Raw genomic sequence first — 20,027 nt, 5'->3', positions numbered from 1 at the left:
CGAGTTTAGCAGCAGTAAAATGACATCCCGACAGAGGCAGGCGCTATCTGGGTTTGTGCAGCGGGAGGTGACAGCAGTCAGCAGTGTGTGGGGGAGACACTGCACTGCTCATCAGTCTGTCTCTCGGGTCAGGGTCAGAATGCGGTGCTACTAAACTGCCGAGCGGTGACAGTCCTGTTTGCTCCCTCGCCCTGTATCTCTGGGGAAGGGCTGGAGGCTCCTCTCTCCCGGATAATCTCCAGCCACATGGATATAATTCACTGGGGGGGTCACAGGAGCCAGAGGTCCGTGTGGACTGCGCTCCCTTTTTTGCAACTTCCGACTTTCCCTCTCCCTCAAACGTTTATATTGGATTTTTAAAGATCTGTCCTTTTACTAAAGTATTTTGATTTCTAACGCAGTCTGAACTGACCTGTTCTAACCATCTATTTCTTTCTCTAATAACCCCCACCCCCAGTATCCCTTCCTGCTCACTTACCAAATTTCCTGTTTTTTTTTTAGCAGCTTTTTTCTTGTTTTGCTAATCACTATCTTAATGTAAAACTTGATTTTGTTCTCTCTGTTTCCCCCCCACCCCCCTCTCTCTCGCAGTCTGTTTTACTTTCGCTGGTAACGGGATCCTTATCCACAGCAGCAGTTGGCTATCCGCCTGGGGACGTCAGATAATAAATATGATGAGATTTCAAGATGCGTTCAGAATGACACAAAGGTATAATACAGATGACTTTATTGTGAAGAAGGTCACTTGTTTGGTGGTTTAGAATGACTTTTTTTTTGGAAAAATGTTTGTCTTAAGTTGCCGCTGAAGGGGGCCAAATTCGCAGCACGTTTGAGAGATGTCACTGAATCAGGGCGATGTGCCTCATGGTGACAACCCGACAGAGGAGGAGGACGATCGGGGAGGGGGGGAAGAAGTGACACACCGAGGGAGAGCAGCTCTGTTGGCAGAGCTCCTGTCATGCAGAGAGCTTAAGATCCAGTGTTTTCAAGCATCATTTTGTTTTTTAATATATTTATTAAATCAGAACACGCTGCTAACAGCGTTCCCTTCTTTAAACCAGTAATTTTTCAGATACCCACAGATAACATGCTTTATATTCGTTATTCACTGATCGGCTTTAAATAGTTTTTCACTTCTGGAAAACACCGATGAAATATTTTGGAACTTTTTTTTATATAAAGCATTGCTGAAATGACGTGTAACACCCGCCCTCAACAGAGTTTAAGGGATGAGCCAGTCACTATTCTCAGTCGGGGGAGACGCTTTGCTCGCTCTTGCAGTCAAGTCCGGGATCTTTATTTATGTCAGGAACACCAAGAGCTAAAGCAGCTCCATCTCACACTCTGCATGAATTCACAAAGTCAGAGTGGAATACCAGGCTGCAGGAGTTCAAGAGAAACTCAACCATCTCCCCATGAGATAAAAAAAAGCAAAATACCGCGGATGCTGGAAATCTGAAACAAGAACAGGAAATCCTGGAAAAAAAACTGTCAGACCTTCCAGCATTTTCTGTTTTTGTTATCTCCCCAATAGACTTCAGGTTGTTACAGCACAGATTAGGCTATTAGAATGCCGTAGCCTCGGTCCTTGGCAGCTCAGTCTCAGCACATTGTAGCAACAGGTTTTCTAACCCCTCCTTAACCAGTGAGGGCAATTCTGGGAGACATCTGCCCTCGCTGCAGTCATCGCTTGCTGCACAATACAATGGCAAAAAAACACAACAAAAATGTTTGGCAACCGTCTTAAAAACTCTTCAGGCGATCGTCAAGGCGTCTGAATTATCAAAATGCTGGAACAGAACGTAATTTGCCATAATTTTTGTTTGTGCGGCTACAACAATAGTTCAGGCGAATCAAAATGTTCATTCCAATCCAACCTTGCAAACCTTAAATTAATGTCGTAAAATGTTTTAATAAGTGTTTACAGCAGTAATGTACTGTAAGATGGAATCCATTTTTAATAATAATCAAAATATTAAAAAAACCCTGTGGTTATGTATTTAACAGCTACATGAATAACAATAAAGCTAAATTCAAAGTCAGTATTTTAACATTAAGCTGTGCTTTCAACTTTTTGGCCAAAAGCTTGCATTGGGGGAAATTGCCACGTGCTAATATGTTATTTCATGACCACAGGATAATACATATATAAAAGAAACAGAGTTACTAACCACAAATGCCTCAGTTATTTTATTACGATCAGCCTCTTCCTAACAATTCCGAAATTATTTTATTCTTCTGTGGTGGTCACATTTTGACACAAAATCAAATTTAAAAATCACACATTTCAAAGCAATGGCACAATTTCCCAATTTTTGGTCAGAGGAATTTCATTTTCCCTTTTTTTCCGATCTATTGCATCACTCTTCCCTCTATTGAGTAATTTTAAAGGTTTCGGAATCCTATTTTTACTTTTGCTGCATAATCCATGCACATTCTCGAACAATCTTCGCATCTTACTCATCTTCTAAGGGTCAGCCTAAAAAATTACCATGAACAATTTTGCTATATGACAGCATGACACACACGCACATATCAGATCCCTCATCCTTCTAGTTTGGGTAGAACTAATAAGTAATTTATTTCAAATGGATTTACATTCTTGTTAAAAATATGAAGAGAAGAATCTGATACTTGTGTAAAGAATTTGTGTGGCAACAGTGACATTAATTTCTAGCTTTATTCATTGGAATGTTTGGAGTATCATTATTATGTATAGTTCTATTTGCAATATTAAATATAATGTTATTAATGGAATATGATTAGTACTATTCCCATCAATAGGTTATGATTCAGTAACATTAATACTTCACTATTATGATTGCGCTTGATGAGTACTGACAAGAAATTTAGATTTTATTATTACACCACAGGACTAAAATACATAATTCTGTGGACTCAAATGTATTGGGATGCCATAGTTTCAATGTTGACTGTAGACTCAGTAAGAGGGAAGACTGTACGCTAAAGTTGAATATGCATTAGACTGGAATAAGCTATACAGTATATTGAGCAGTGAATAGCCCTTTGCAAAATAACACCCTGTTATTCTCTTATCTAAGTTACACAATCCCCAGTTGTCAGCCTGTTTAAATTGATTTCATTTTGCAGTTATAGTAAAGTACATATCATGCAAAATGATGTGTGGGAGTAGTTTGAAAATCTTGGGGTTAATTGATCCCTCAAACATTGATCTTATGGTTTATCATTTTATCCTCTTTGCTTTGAAATTAAATTCTAGGTGTCCATTATTTTACATATATAAGCTAAAAGATGAGTTTTATTACACATTACATATCAATTATTTAACCACATAATCGTGTTTGATATTTCTAGATTTGAAAAGCAATCATTTAAACAAAACCTCTAGCTCTGATCACTGTAGATGCCAAAATTTAAAGTGCATGGTTACACTTACATCTGTTGCTTTATTTTACTGAAGGCCAGGACAGTGAAGTCTATATTTTTTTAGGCTACCATCTGCCAAAAAGCAGTTCTCAGTTCTGCCATTATCCTGATTGTCATTGTATCTTAGCAGCTAATAGGGGAAACCATTTGTTTTTGTGCAAAGCAGGATTGTGTTAGACCATTCCCATGGCAATTTGGTTCAAAGAAATAAGGATGTAGATTTTCAACTTTCCACCTGTGGATAAAACTCATGAAGAAAATGTCCCAATTTTCACTTCCATTGAAATATGTTAACGAGGGTCCAATTGCCTGTTTGAACCTGAGGTTGTTTTTAGGTTGGGTGGATCTGCAATGCCATTTAACCCATGGGCAGAAAGTTGAAATTATTTCTCAAGTGTTTCAGGTTTTGATTATCGTTACCTGTTTTCTGTAACATCTATAACCTAAAACATTTAAGCCTAAAGTTGTTGTTAGAAGACAAAAAGAAGTAAATATTTACAGTTACATAGAGACTTAGCATATCTTCAACATGTCTCAAAGCATTTCACATATGGAGCGCATTTGGAATGCAGTAGCTGGTTATGTTGGCAAATATATTTGTATATGACAAACTTTTGCTTGTTAGTTTCCCCTTATCTTACAATGATCGTATAGAAGTATATTGCGCATAATTCAAAGAATTAAAATATAGTGGATCACACAAAGTGGAATAAAATCCAATGCAAATTGATCCTCTGGATAAATTTACACCTGGGTTGCTCATTCATTCCTCCAAAGCTCATTTCAGCAAGATCTCCTTCCCAAGTGTTAGGTCCCTTATTTACAAATGCAAGGAGCCTAAATGCCTGCTTTAAATAGTCTCCTAAAAAGGGGTCCCCAGGCAAATCAGGTGCAGGCCTTTCTACTTTTAAAGTGGTATGTGTTATACCTATTTTATGCCAGAAAAGCAAGTGCAGTACATGCCAAGTTTTACCACACAGTTTTTTCATAAGTAGCGTCAGAGTAGCAAAAATGTTCTTTGAATCCTCTTACAATCGAATAGCTTATGGTCTTCTTAATGAAGTCATACTCAATTCATTTATTCACTTGTAGTAGTAATTGGGGATGATAATTCCATTATTAACTGCCAGTGGGCTACAGTCTTTGGTCACTTCAAACAGCAATAAAGGAAGAGCTTATCTCCTTTCCATAGTAAAATGTTTTCTCCACAACTTGTAGATATTTTTCTGATTTAAAAAAAAATGTCCCCCACTCCACACACCATTCCCCAGCGACCAAGGTAAGCAGATAGTCTATCTCTACAATTGCTGTTCAGAAGTTTCCCACTAGGAGGTGACGATGAGCAGTGCTGGACCTTTGGCCTCAGATTTTTCGTCCGCAATACTGAGAACCAACTCATTTCCACTTTGTACCTCACAATGTATATCATGGCAGGAAGTCACAATGTGAGGAATATGTGAATTCGTGTCTGGAGGGATTCTACTATTATTATGGGCAGGAAAAGGGCAGACCTTATTAATTCACAAGGATTCTTTCCTTGTTTGGTTTTACAATGTTCCTTAGGATTCCCACTGAACTTGGATTATTATTCACATGTCATGTGCAGAAGAGGTCTTAAGGCAGAGAGAGAGAGAGGGAAATGGAAGAGAATGCAAAGCGACAAGAAAGATAAAACATTAACAGTGAGAGAAAACCATGGCAAAGAGAAAAGAGCAGTAAAAAGAGGGAAACACAAAGAAATAAAAGCAAATAGCTGAAGAGAATAAATTGAAGACAAATGAAAAGTAAAGGAAGATAAATACAATATATATCAAACTTCTATAATGTGATACATTCCCTTGTATGCCTATAACTTGAGGGAAGCAATTTTACTTTACAGTTTCTATGTTTCTCATTGCATTGTCATTTTTTTATTGACAATGTCTTTTTTTTTGAAGTATGCACAATCTGTCAGAATATTTTATTGCCAATCAGCAATAGTAAAATTTCTGGTACAGCACATTGAAGCATCAATGCTACCATAAAGTTGTATCCCATCATTCAAAATCAAGGGCATTCATTAATAATTGTAGCTGAAGAATAAATGCATATATTTATGTGCATTTATTTTGTCTTTTGAGTACTAAATTATTAGGATACAAAATAATTAAAGGCAATACGTCTTTTAATGTGTAGTAAGGTGGCAAACAAAAGAAAATTAACATAAGGTTGAAATGCTTAATTCTGTTTGCTTTGAGGATTAGATGAAAAATATTTGGTCGAATGCCAATATCTCATTTGCCTATATGTATAAATGTTGAAAATGACTAATTCTGTTAGTAACTTCAGGCAAAGCTTTAATATTCATCATGTTCTGGTAATACATTATTTTAACATGATTACTCTTACTGCAGGTTACCTGTTAAAATTTACTAGCTGTAGATCAGTCACCCTGGTACCTAAAACTGCAGGGTAGTTTTAGAGCGAGCAATATTTTTTCTTTGTCAACCAGCAGTTTGAGAAACATTTTTATTTAACCAGGCCATTTCTGAACAGCCCAATAGTGGGCAAGTTCTGCTGTGTAACACATGCTTTCAGCCAAGATTTACTATGCAATTTCCCAATCATCGTAAGATAAGGAGAAACTAACAAACAAAAGTTTGCCATTTCTCTTTGTGGGGAGAAGTAAGGTGTTCTATTTTTACAAATCTCCTAGTAACTAGTTTCACTGGTTATTGGCAGAAGGCCAAGAGAAAGCTACCTGTCAATAATGGGTGTTGTGGAAGCTCAAAATGGGGTGGAGGGGATGAATAAATATAAAATAGATTTTCTGTTTCTTGTTTTGCAATGTAAGCAATAGATCAACCTGCTGGCTTTATTATTTATGATTGTAATCAGTAATTACACACTAAGGATAACAAATTTCAGTAGTTGGATGCAGAACATAAACTCTCAAAACTCTGAAATATAATTAGTATGACATGCACATCAGGAGAATTTTTAGCCTTTTGATTTCAACAAATCAAAATACAAGAGCAAACTTGGGACAGAACTTTCAACTCCAGCAGGGGTGTAAAATGGCTGAGAGCAGACCTTTGGGAAGGAAAAAATTAGTGGTTTATAACAGGCGGCTGATCCCCCTAAATTCAAAGTTCCACCCTTAAAAGAGACATTTATTCCAACACTCTCAATCTAAATTGGAACGGGAAATCTTTTCTTTTTGGCTTTTTGTTTGTGAATTTATCACAGAATCACAGAATTCATATGGTGTAGCTGGAGGCCATTTGGCCCATCATGTCTGCACTGGCTCTCTGAATGAGCAGTTCCCTTCGTGCCATTCCCCTGCTTTCTCCCTGTAACCCTACACATTCTTCCTTTTCAGACATAAGTCTAATTCCCTGTTGAAGGCTCAACGAGGTTAACCATGGCAGTGAACAAATTGTCATATACTTCCATTTCAGCAAACCTACTGTCAGTATTCTTGTTCATAAGTCAGAATATGTAGATGGCAGAGTAGAACTCTTTCTACTTTGCTTCAACATGCTTTTAACTTGAAACAGCCCCCCACACCATGGTTGTGTTTCCCATGCCAGCCATCCTGTGTGTTCTTGGAGTGAAATTAGTGCTAAATATGGACGTTTTTGTGCTATGGGTCCATGCCAGAACATATTCTATGATGCTTGCAGCCAGCAGACAGAGAAAACTTTCATCTACCACAATAATTTGGGCTAAACCTGAACTCAGATCCAAAAGATGAAAGGTCAGTGTTTAACCCATTGCATTACCCAGTTCCTTGAAGGACTCTTCTGATTTTTTATTACCAATTTTCTCATGTAGTTAGCAGTTATAATGTTCAGCCTTGGTCCAGTGGGTAGCAGTCTCACCTCTGCAGCAGAAAGCTGAGGTTTCAAGTCCCACTCCAGAGTCTTGAGCACCTAATCTAGGCTGGCACTTTAGTGGAGTACTGAGGGAATGCTGGATTGTTGTAGCGCTAACTTTCAGGTGAGACATTAAATTCAAGCCTCAGCTGCCATTTCAGGTGGATGTATTAAGATCCTATGGCAGTATTCAAAGAAAAGAAGGGAGGGTTCCTCAATACCCTGGCCAATATTTATCCTTCAAACAACATCTAAAACAGATGATCTTGTAATTTATTTCATTACTGTTTATAATGAACCTTTCTTTGTGTAAACTGCAATGTTTCCTAGGTGATTACACTTCCAAAGTACTTAATTGACTGTAAAACACTTTAAGAAGCTTTCAGGTGTTGAAAGTTGTTTTAGAAATGAAAAAAACCTTCTTTTCCTTTTAATTAGAATATAAGAACATAAGAAATGGGAACAGGAGTAGACTATTCGGTCCCTCGAGCCTGCTCCGCCATTCAATAAGATCACGGCTGATCTTGTGTTTCGATTTCCACGTTCCCATCTAACCTCGATAACCTTTGATTTCCTTGCCTAACAAGAATCTCTCTACCTCTGCCTTAAAATGTTCAATGACCTCATCTCCACCACCTTCTGAGGCAGAGAATTCCAAAGTCACACAACCCTCTGAGAGAAAAAAATTCTCCTCATCTCTGTCCTAAAAGGGTGACCCCTAATTTTAAAACCATGCCCCTAGTTCTGGACTCACCCACAAGAGGAAACATCCTTTCCATGTCCACCTTGTCAAAGCTGTTCAGGATCTTGTATACTTCAATCAAATCACCCCTCACTCTTCTAAACTCCACTGGAAACAAGCCCAGTCTGTCCAGCCTTTCCTCATAAGACTCATTCCTGGTATCAATCTAGTAAACCTCCTCTGAACTGCCTCCAACGCATTTACATCCTTCCTTAAATAAGGAGACCAAAACTGCACACAGTATTCTAGGTGCAGTCTCACCAATGCCCTGTATAACTGAAGCATAACATCCTTACTTTTATGTTCAATCCCTCTTGTAATAAAGGATAACATTCCATTAGCCTTTTAAATTACTTGCTATACCTGCATACTAACTTTTTGTGACTCATGCATGAGAACACCTAGATCCCTAAAATTGGAATATCCCTTTTCTGATGTGCCTAAGAGTCTTAAGGAAGTCTTGTGGTGCAGTGGGTACTGTCCCTACCTCTGAGCCAGGAGTTCCACATTCAGGACCCACTCCAGAACTTAATAGCCAAGGAAGGTGTGTTCATAATGTGGCCAAACAGGTTGATTATCAGCCTGTAAATCCTTCCAACACACAGGTGGCAAGAGTGAGAGATTCCTGGTCAGCCATGTGATGGAGAAAACACTGAAGTCTCTACCATCACTATCCATAGCTCCAGGCTACAATATGCATGTAAAAGTGTATGTTGCCACAGCAACTCAGACTCAATTTTAGAGAGAAGAGGAGTGGTTGGTGGATCAAATTGGTGGAACTGAAGAAGGGACTTAAATGAAATTAATTTGGACAGTCTAAACATAGGAACAGGAGTATGCCATTCAGCCTTGTAAGACTTTTCCGCCATTAAATTAGATCATGGTTGATCCGTATTTTAACCCCATCTACCCTCCTCCCCACCCTTGGTTCCATAAGCCTTAATACCCTTGCCTAATAAAAATCAATCTCATTTTGAAACTGTTTGGACACAATACATTTTCTGTGGCTATCAAGCCCTAGAGTGGGATTAGAACCCAAACCTTCTAACCTCAGGCAGACACTACCAACTGTGCCACAAGACCTCCAAACAGAGGGACTTGCATATATACTATCACTTTGAGCATTGGCCTACATTATGTGGTTGAGTTGCTGGACTGGGGCTTGAACCCACAAACTACTAACTTGGGGGTGAGAGTTCCACCAACTAGTCAAATGCTGACATGATCTCTTCTCTAGGAAGCAGTTTCTTTCTATTGATCTTGTCAACTCCTTTAATTGGCATAAACACTTCAATTAGATCACCCTTTAAACTTCCAAAATCAAGGGAACAGAAGTCTAGGTAATCTTTAACTTTCATGATTTAACCCTTTTAGCCTTGATTCCTGTTCATTGTGTTTCAAATTCAGCAATCATTGACAATTTCACTGAGTGAGGCCGTGTGAATGATTCGTATGGGAGGTGGAAGCATACACAAGTATATTTGGGATATTTTTCTGAGGTTGGGGCAGAGTAAAGAGAGCTTTTCTCTGCTTTTGGCTATGCTATAATTGGAAAACTAACAAGTATTTCACCCTTTAACACTGACATCTTACTTCTATGGGTGTGACATATACCCATATAAAATAAGGGAGAAATTTGCATCAGTATTCATAGCCATAAAAAGGCCCATTCATAAGGGTAATAAGTATAACAGGCTCAAGGGTCAGCTAGTTTAAGCAACTGGTTTAAAATGAAGTAACTATTTATAATCTACGACTGGTATGCAAACAGTTGATGTAATTTTCTACTGACATTAATACTTATCCTCTGAATCGGGTAACCTTTCATGTGCAATGTCACTTTCAATCTTTAAGCACTGAATGAAAAACTAATAATCAAAAAGCATTTTAAATAGGTTAAGGATTTACAACATTTAGCAAACTAAAAAGCTGTATGACATGTCAGAAGTCAGAAAATGTACTTCAATATATTATCCTGCAGTTGCTTGCATAGGAAGGTGTTATGTAGACTTGTAATACACCCCATTCAGAGTCACAGCATAGGCCCAGTTGAAATGATGTGTAATTGAAAACAATAAGTCGTTTAAGAGGGCAATAAATTTCTTTCCAACACATCTGGAATGTGTCTTCCATTGAAGTCAATAAGAGCACAAGGGGGTAATAAATACATGCACTGCCCTGGGCAATACATGTTTTGCACACGTAGGTCTCTCCAACTGAGCTCAACATAGTGTTTTCTTATGAATGCCGTTCACTAATTCATATGATTTCTGAATAAAATATAGGCACGATTACCAATTGTATGTGCCGATGTAGTACACAGTGACAACTGCTAGCTTGCGTTTGAAATAAATACTATTCATGATAAAGGAGGCAATGCGTTTCCTTGAGAAACATCAGATGTTTTCACTTCTTAGAAAATTACCCAATTGCTGCAAATAGTATGAAATCATCCAATTTTGACACTAACAATTTTAACATGACTGTAGCGGTGATGTTTCTGTAATGACTGTAGCGGTGAAGTTTCTGTAATTTTTAATGCAATAATCAGAATATCTCTGCTTGCTTGCTTCCTCCTCTCCTGCTAAAAACTTGTACCTTTGAATCTTTGGCCAGTAAAGGTAGAATCTTTTAGCCAGTGAAAATCTTCATGCGTATACAAGTCCAAGGAAGGTATAGAAGAGTACTAGGGAGCTAATTTTCTCTCCATCCCACAGAGGAACCAACAATGACTAGTAAAAATCACCCCCCGCCGCCCCCCCCACCCCCCGCTCCCCACTCCCCACTCCAGGGTATAAACAATAACTGTAAATCAAAATCACAATTCCAACTGGGATCGCCTATACATGAATAATCACGATAGTGGCATTGTGAACAATGCTTTGAAGCTTTTAAAAAGTAGATTTAATTCTTAATTTACTGTAAGAGCTTTTAACGAACTGGATTCTTAAGTGGATGACTTGATTCAGCACATAATTACCCTTTGACAATTTTGTCATTGTCCCAGGATGAACACCAGGCAATAACTTTAAAATGGGCATCAGTTACTTGACTGCTGATGAATAGGAAAAGAACAGGATAACAGTAGAAAATATTTGCATAGCTGGCATTGTGTTTGACACAATCAGTGAAAACTGCCAATTACAGCCCCGAAACAAACACATAACAGATGGCTGATTTCGTAAGAAACTGAACAAGTCATAAAGATAAATGCGGATAACGTAGGCTGTTTGGAAAGATGATTTTGATTTTCCGTAGACTATGGCTTCCACCGACTTCTCGAGCATCTAGTTGCACCTTGAACAGAGTTAAGAGTTTTTGCTTCCACTTTTCCAAATGGCTCCATTCCATATATTGATCATTCTTTGAATAAAGAATTGCTTCCTGACATCAATCCTGTTCGGTCTGTTCCAGAATATCGCACGTGATGCAGAAATGCAATACTTGTTTCAAAAGGTCCAAGCACCACACTGAGATGTCCTCATGTTTAGCAATAACACTGTTGCAGGAAGATTTTTTTCTCCAATTCCGCAGAACGTATGAAAAAATTATCCTCAAAACTACTTTTCAGTTTAGTTGGAGATGATTTTTGACTTGGGAGGATCAGGACATTTATATTAAACAACCTCTGCTGAAAACAGCAATTTTCTTCCAATTGTTTAAGGCTCAATTTACAGTGGCTGGCAGCTACAGTTTGGGTTCTGGACAGACAAAACTGTGTTTAGATTGATAGGCTCCTGCCTGGCTGGAATTGTAACAATTTTGTTTGCAGTAGAGCTGTGGGTATGCCTGGATATCAGGGTCGACATGGCCCTCTTCCCAACAATTAACATGTAAACACTTGGAAAGCATGAAAGAGAGAATCGCTACTTTCTCAACATTTAGATTGCCGACACCCTGTAAACCAGGTTTGACAGTGTACCAAATTTATACGACATGTGGCATCAAATCAAAGAGACTACCCCTCCAGCTAGTCCCTGGGGAAGTGATGGAGTAGTGGTATTATCACTGGACGCTCCAGATACCCAGGGTAATGATCTGGGGACCTGGGTTTGAATCACATCATGGCATCATGGTGAAATTTGAATTCAATTAAAAAATCTGGAATTAATCTAATGAGATTAGGAAACCATTGCCAATTGTTGTAAAAAACCCATCTGATTCACTAATGGCCTTTAGGGAAGGAGATCTGCTGTCCTTACCCAGAGCAATGTGGTTGACTCTGAAATGGCCTGGCTCAGTTCTCAAGGGCAATTAGGGACAGGCAGTAAATACTGGGCCAACCAGTGATGCCTATATCCCATAAGCAAAGATTCTGGCTTTAGACTGCCAGTTTAGTATTGGTGGGAAACCAAAACTGTTTGACACAGACACTAAATTTATAGTACAGATGCATCCTTGGAGCAGATTTTGCTTGATTATGGCTTTATTCTGTATTGCTTATTTCAGGCTTTTTTTATAATTGAAGGAATTATGTGAATTTATTGAACATTTTAATCAGATCGTACTTTTGCATATTGAATAAAAAGAAAAAATGGAAAACTAGTTGAAGAAAATGATAAAAATATGAAAATAATATAAAAACTGAAAACTCATTATATGGATAGGGAAGTTTAAAAAATAATAGACTAGAATAAAATAAGAAGATAAATAACGACAAGAAGAAGGAAAACGAGCAAATGAGAGACAGATAAAAAGGAAAATGTATTAAAAGGAATACAAGAAAAAAGTCAAGTGGAAGGAAAGAAAGAGCATTTAATATATATTGATATGCAGGGACCTGTCCTCCTAGGTAAAAGGAATATGTCCAGACATCGCATCTTTTTTGAATAAACAAAAACATGGGGACAATAGCTCCCAGGTGCATTTGCTATGGCAATGTCAAAGCTTACTTGCCAACCAATCAGCAGCCCTTTTCTCATGCAGTATAAATTGTTGTTCCCTTTTAAATTTGACATTCTTGCATCTGTCCTGATGAGTGCAAGATGAAAAGTTTAGACAGCATGTCTCTTTTTTCAGCAATACTCAAATTCTGTACTACCAAGTGATGATAAAATACATTTCACTGATACCTAACTGAATAAACAAATTGCATCAGTAGGAAATCAGGAAAGAATATTATCAATATATTACTTTGTGGTACTCAGTTGATAAAATTAATGAAGTAATATTTTTACTCAGCTATAGGCAGCTTCAATTTAATATTGTTTTAACAAAACATCATGGAATGTTTAAGCACTGTGAGAGCAATATGGGTTTTTTAAAAAGAAGAACCAGGCAGATGCAATAAAATGAAACATAACATAAAGGTGACATACATCATTTCATTTCACTGCACTTGTGTAGAAATACCAAACTTGAGGTGATGTTTACAGAATAAATATGCTTTGCAATCATTACAGCCCATGCCCATAAGTACACAATTTTCTTTTATTTTTAATACTTATACAATTATTATAGGATATTTATTGTTCCGCAGCTTTCCCATTTGACTTGGGCCACTGTAGTCCACCGAGACTAGGACTGGCCAAAACTTTAAATAGGGATCAAAATCAGATCCCACCGCTCCCATTTTACTTGGGCAAAACAAGAGCCAATTTTTGGGATCATCAGCCCATGCCTAAAGACCTGATATTTGGTTGGGCCATTTGTCAGGTGACCTTGCCAGCCACTTGAAACACGTGTTTGGACATCGCAGAGCCTGTTGGGCTTGTTTCAATTGGGAATCTGCAGTAACCACTGTGGACTAAGCAGCAGCTACCACCTAAAGATGTTTGCTTTGAAAAAGGAAAAGAATGTTCCTGTAGAGCCAGGAATAGCAGGAGTACTCCTTCGACACCATGCACACCACTGAGCCACCCTCTCCCCTGCACCCCCAATTGCTGCTCATCCCACCTTGGGACTTATCTTTGGGTCATTGTCAATTCTTTTTAAATGGGTAAGCCCTCTGTACAGTTTAACAAGCACTGGTAGCATACCCAAGCAATACTAATAATATTTCAGGCATGCTGAGGGATTCCTGGTTGAGGCAGTCATTTTGTGGGTGGTACCCATTTCAGACTCACAAATGGGCCTGAAGCAATTGCCACCCTAAAGCTGGGATCTATTACAGGAAGAGTTTTATTACAAAATAAAACAGCATGTTTTATGAAAATAGATTAACCCATATATATTTCAATTTGACATGGTAAAAATCCAATTATCTCTGTTTCAAATGCAGTCATGCATTATTTATGAGATAACATTTTGTTTAGGTAAAAGGCTATATGTATTCAAGTGCATCTAAAATCTGTTAAACTTCAAAAATAGTGGGTCTAGCAAACTGTGAGAGATTATTGTACTAATAGGCTACACTTTTAGTGGCAGTGACTCGAATGGTAAATTACCTTGATCTCCACTTGGGGCGTGTTTGAAGATGGGCAAATTGAGCAGAGGTAGGTCAGTATTGTATATAACCGTAAACGTTTAGATTGGGCTTTGAAGAAGGGATTAATGCATGAATTCTGTCTTTCCCTCGAGAACAACGTGCAATCAAAAATGGCACAAATATATGCAATATAACAACATTCACAAATAGTTACAACGGACATGTCATTAAATGCATTCTGTGCTCTTTCCCCAGGATGACCCGAACTCTGTGCGCCCTCTGTATTTTTCTGTTGCTGTGGGGTTTTCTGTTGGGTACCACCGAGGGAGCTGGGAAGAAGAGGAATCGTAGCTCCCAAGGGGTCATCCCCTCCCCAGACAAAGGGCAGCCAAACAACTCGGAGCAGGCCGGGAACCGGAGTAACGTGGACGAGGTCTTGGAGTCAAGTCACGAGGCGCTGCACGTCACTGAAAGGAAGTACCTGAAACGGGACTGGTGCAAAACACAGCCCCTCAAGCAAACAATCCATGAAGAAGGCTGCAACAGCCGCACCATCATAAATAGGTTCTGCTACGGCCAGTGTAATTCTTTTTACATACCAAGGCACGTCCGCAAGGAGGAGGGCTCCTTCCAGTCCTGCTCTTTCTGCAAGCCTAAAAGATTCACCACCATGACAGTCACCCTCAACTGCCCTGACCTGCAGCCATCAATTAAGAAGAAAAGAATTCAGAGAGTTAAACAATGTCGCTGCATTTCCATCGACCTCAACTAATGCAACAACACCACTACTAACGTAACTCAGCAACTTATCACCTAATATCCCATAGGCAAAAAATACTGGGACACGCACAGTTATATATGTTTGTATCCTCCATTATCTTTATTTGTTCAAGGAATTGGATTGAAATCCAAGCCCCGGTAGATAATTTCCACTGTGTGGAATGTGAATAGTCAGAGAGAAGGATATGAATATTTAAATAATTATTTCAAAGCTTTTGTTCAGAAAGTTATGGGTATTTAATAATTAATTTCTGTTTCATTGAGAGCTTGTATCCAGCATAATTCTGCCCATAATGTTACATGGTTGACCGAAAGGGGAGGGAACGCTGGCATTGATAAAGTTTCCTGGCGTGTACTAAAGTGATTCCACACTAGATATCTCTAGCAGCCTGAAGTTAAAGGTGAATGAACTGATGAAAATATCCGGTCGTTCGTTTTGGAATTTGCAGCATGTCCTCACATGTGCTTTCATTGATTTTCATTAGGAGTGAGAAGAAGCAGGCAAACCAACCAGCCCAGGCAAGAATCACATTCCCACACACACTTCTGCTCTCTGCTTCTTGGAAGAACCATTGTATTCTTATTTTGACTGTTTTGCCTGGCAGGAGCTAGCTGCATCTTAAGTATGATCTGTAACCGACCACTGAATGTGTACAGCAGCTCGAGACTCAAAAATGAAACAAAACAGCATAATTGGCAAACCACTCTGCACCACTAGATATTCAATGCAATCTGTTATAAAATGTTACTAATCAACAGGCGGCTTTAATGTGGAGGCTGCAAAAGATCATATGCATATAATCCACACTGAACAGTTTCACCTCCATGGTAATTAATGGTGGGGCTGGTCACACACCCTTTATACAGCCTGCCTGATTTTCATTCTGTTTGAATCAATGCAGTGAATGTCAGATAGGTTCTATAAACAGTATGTGATCCACTCTTGCTGTATATTACTCCACAGGTGGCGAGGACAGAAACCTGCCCCTATGTCTCATTCAATATCAGTTATTCTTAAATGTCTATATTCTCCATTTAGGTGTTTTAATTTTGATTTTTTTTTGAGATACTTGAAATATGTCCTTACACAGAACAAATAAAGAGCAATATGTGGTAACTACTACCACAGTTATAAAATGCAACTGTATTTTGGCTTTTTATTTAATGTCCTTAGTAGAAGTATGTATTATATGTGCTGCTTTCCACTGTAAAGAATTATATTTTTTTCATTTACTCCTGTTAAATAGTAAAATTCTTGGGTGAACAGGCAGCACAGTGGTGGGTACAATGCACTAGAGCACCAATGCATGGTGACACAAATTTGTAGGATGTGGGTTACTTGCTGTAAAGCTGGGGGAGATGGTGGTAATGTTGCTGGACTAGCGACCCAGGTTAATGTTTTGGGAACATGGGGGTTCAAATCCCACCCTGGCAGCTGGTGAAATTTGAATTCAGTTAATAAATCTGGAATATAAAGCTAGTCTCAGTAATGGTGACCATGAAACTATCATTGATTGTCATAAAAACCCAGCTGGTTCGCTAATGTCCTTTAGGGAAGGAAATCTGCCGTCCTTACCCAGTCTGGCCTAGCAAGTTCAGTTCAAGGACAATTAGGATGGGCAACAAATGCTGGCCTTGCCAGTGATGCCCACATCCCCATGAAAGAATAAAGAAAAGAAAATTGAGATCTTCATCTTAAGTAAGTTACTCTGAGGAGGTGGGAAATAGAACCTAGCAGCTTCCTCACAGTGAGAATGAGAGTCATCCTCTGGCTTCTTTCAGGCTGTAAACAGCACACCTCAGAACATCCCACTTGTTCTCTCAGATATACTCAGTACAAACACCTGGTGAATGACAAAAGTTAGATTTGCAGATGATGAAGCACAGAAGAAAGATGATAAGAACTAGCAGATAGACTAGTAACAGCAGGCATGAACTTTGGAGTGAAACGGAACATTAGCAAAAGTGATGCATATCTCAAAATCACCAAGAAATATTCATATATTCATAGTAGAGAACTAGAACAGGTACAAGAATTCAAGTATTTAGGAAGCATAATATCTGCAGACAGGACATGCAACAAAGAACTAAGAATAAGGGTAGCAATGGGGAAAGCTGCATTTGGTAAGAAGAGACGGTTGCTAACTAGAAAGCTGAATAAACGACTCAAGAATCAACTTGTAAAGAGCTGGATTTGGAGTGTTGTTTTGTATGTACGAGAGACTTGGATCTTATGGAAAGAGGAGGCCAACCTGCTAGATAGATTTGAATGTGGATTTGAAAGGGAATGGAAGGGATCATTTGGACAGAAAAATGATGAATGCTGAGCAGAGTGAATTAACAAAGAAATTTGCTGAACGTAATTAAGAACAGAGTCTGGGTAAAGCACATCTTAACAGGAAACGGGCTAGTAAGAGACATTATGAAGGTAAGATTTCAAGGAAAATGAGAATGAGGAAGGAAGAGAATATCAATGTTGGATGGCTTGAAAATTTAAGGGAGTTATTGGCAAATGAAAAGACTGGCATAGGATAGAGAGAGATGGAAAGACAATGAGGCAAGGGCCCATCTTTCAGGCAGAGTACACATGATGATGAATGACAAAAACAAAGTAAAAATAAGAGTTGGCGATGAACAACTGGGATGTTTGTTCTGGTAATGGTAGATTGGTCTTCATTTTAGAATAAAAGTATTGAGTTGTCCATGTTTTATTACAAAATAAAAGTTATACATAACAGTACAATGGTCTTTATTTAGCTAATGATTGTTCACTTTGGAAGAGTGCTGTCAAATCTCTGGTCTCTGCATTACACAATAGAATGTTGAACACTGTAGACTCAAAATAATATTAGTTAAATTGAGATTTAATGAAATGAGTTTGGGTTTGATGTCATTGAAACCATTTTCGAACTTTGAGCAGTGAATTTTGCTAAAATGCTTGAAAGAAATTAGAAGCCAATGCATTTCTTCCCAACCCTCCTGGGGTTTGCGAAGGATGAACTGTTAAATGAAGTGGGGAGAACCATTGCACTCTTCTTTGACTGCACAACCCTGGAAAGCTTACACAGCTGTGGAGTTATATAGTCAGTGTGAATGCAATGCAGCCAATTGGCCACGCTGTTGGTCCTATAGACTATAAACATTTCACCTCTGATCGGTGTGGCCAGGCATCATTAATAGCAATTAATTAGTTTGAGTCAATAATATTAAACAATGAGCACTGCATGTATTTATGCTTACTTGTGCACTGTAATTACTGTACTCATTTTATGGCATGTACTGCAGGTTTTTGATGAGCTAGCTTATCTTCAGCGCCTCATCCAGTTATGGTAAGCAAAACTAAGAAGTCATAAAGATTTTGTAATTGAACAGAATCAGATTTCACTCCAAGCGTTTTATATGCCATGTTAACTCTTAGTACACAAATAAAAACTACCTTCCTAAGTACTGTGCTCCATTTTATTCTCACTAGGAATTTGCTCCTTGCTGTGATTTTAATACATTGCTCACTCCTGTGGTTTCTCTCCATCATAAAATGTACTTAATTAACGACTAAAGGGCTTAAACCCATCATTCACTGAGGGTACTTCAAAACACATCTTATAACTGTCCATGAATCAAGTATGGCTAGTACATGTACTTTTTGGTAATTAAATCAAAGATTTTTACATGTTCAACAGTCAATTCGTTCAAGAAAATTAAGAGTGATGCATGCAGTCAGCATTACAAAAGTGTTCAGCATTATCAACTGTTAATTTTTGAACTCTTAATACAACTCAATAAAAGGATCTCTACAGAGATGAAGTTTTATTGAAAAATGCAGTGATTAAAATTTAAATGAATCAAACTATCTCAGAACAATACTATACTTAAATGATTCTCCTTCATAAGTATTTTGAATGGCTTACACAGATTCACCCAACACATCATTACAGTACTTACACAGACCCATCTTATCATTACAGCACTTACACAGAATCACCCATCACATTATTACAATGCTTACACAGACTCACCCATCACATCATTACAGTACTTGCACAGACTCACCCATCACATCATTACAGTACTTGCACAGACTCGACTATTACAATACTTACACAGACTCACCCATCACATTATTACAATGCTTACACAGGTTCACCCATCACATCATTACAGCACTTACACAGACCCACCCATCACATTATGACAGTACTTACACAGACTCACTCATCACATCGTTACAGAACTTACACAGACTTTTTATTCCATTACAGGATGTGGACTTCGCTGGCTAGGCCAGCATTTATTGCCCATCCCTAATTGCCCTTGAGAAGATGGTGATGAGCTGCCTTCTTGAACCGCTGCAGTCCATGTGGTGTAGGTACACCCACAGTGCTGTTAGGAAGGGAATTCCAGGGTTTTGACCCAGCGGCAGTGAAGGAATGGCGATATATTTCCAAGTCAGGATGGCGAGTAGTTTTGAGGGGAACTTTCAGGTGGTGGTGTTCCCATCTGCCTGCTGCCCTTGTCCTTCTAGATGGTAGTGGTCGTGGGTTTGGAAGGTGGCGTCTAAGGAGCCTTGGTGAATTCCTGCAGTGCATCTTGTAGATGTACACACTGCTGCTACTATGCGTCGGTGGTGGAGTGAATGTTTGTGGACTCAGCCATCACATCATTACAGTACTAACAAAATAAGTGTACAGATTTTATTAGATTCCAACAAAATCATCACTATTAGTGGAAAACATTCTCCAGAAAGCGTAATACCCATTTAATCCTCTTAATTTATAAGAATTAGATTTGACTTAGTTGAAACACAATTAGCAGAACACAGAAAAACAGGTTTGATGAAGGTAGCAAACGCAGACCTGAGCTTATGACTTAAAAA

General features: G+C 38.5%; 1 protein-coding gene across 1 annotated transcript; it reads left to right on the top strand.

Annotated features, from left to right (window-relative positions):
• The first annotated feature begins 671 nt into the window (after positions 1-671).
• LOC144693386 (gremlin-1-like) lies at positions 672-18,599 on the top strand. The gene is made up of 3 exons (XM_078563250.1): positions 672-709; positions 14,630-15,167; positions 15,640-18,599. The coding sequence occupies exons 1-2, from the start codon at positions 672-674 to the stop codon at positions 15,144-15,146; spliced, it is 555 nt and encodes a 184-aa protein (XP_078419376.1). The 3' UTR covers positions 15,147-15,167; positions 15,640-18,599.
• The last annotated feature ends 1,428 nt before the right edge of the window (positions 18,600-20,027 follow it).

This window comes from Cetorhinus maximus, chromosome 18, assembly GCF_964194155.1.
Source record: "Cetorhinus maximus chromosome 18, sCetMax3.hap1.1, whole genome shotgun sequence".
Lineage (NCBI taxonomy): Eukaryota > Metazoa > Chordata > Chondrichthyes > Lamniformes > Cetorhinidae > Cetorhinus > Cetorhinus maximus.
Note: the sequence above shows the minus strand (reverse complement) of the source record. Positions and strands in the feature narration are given on the sequence as shown.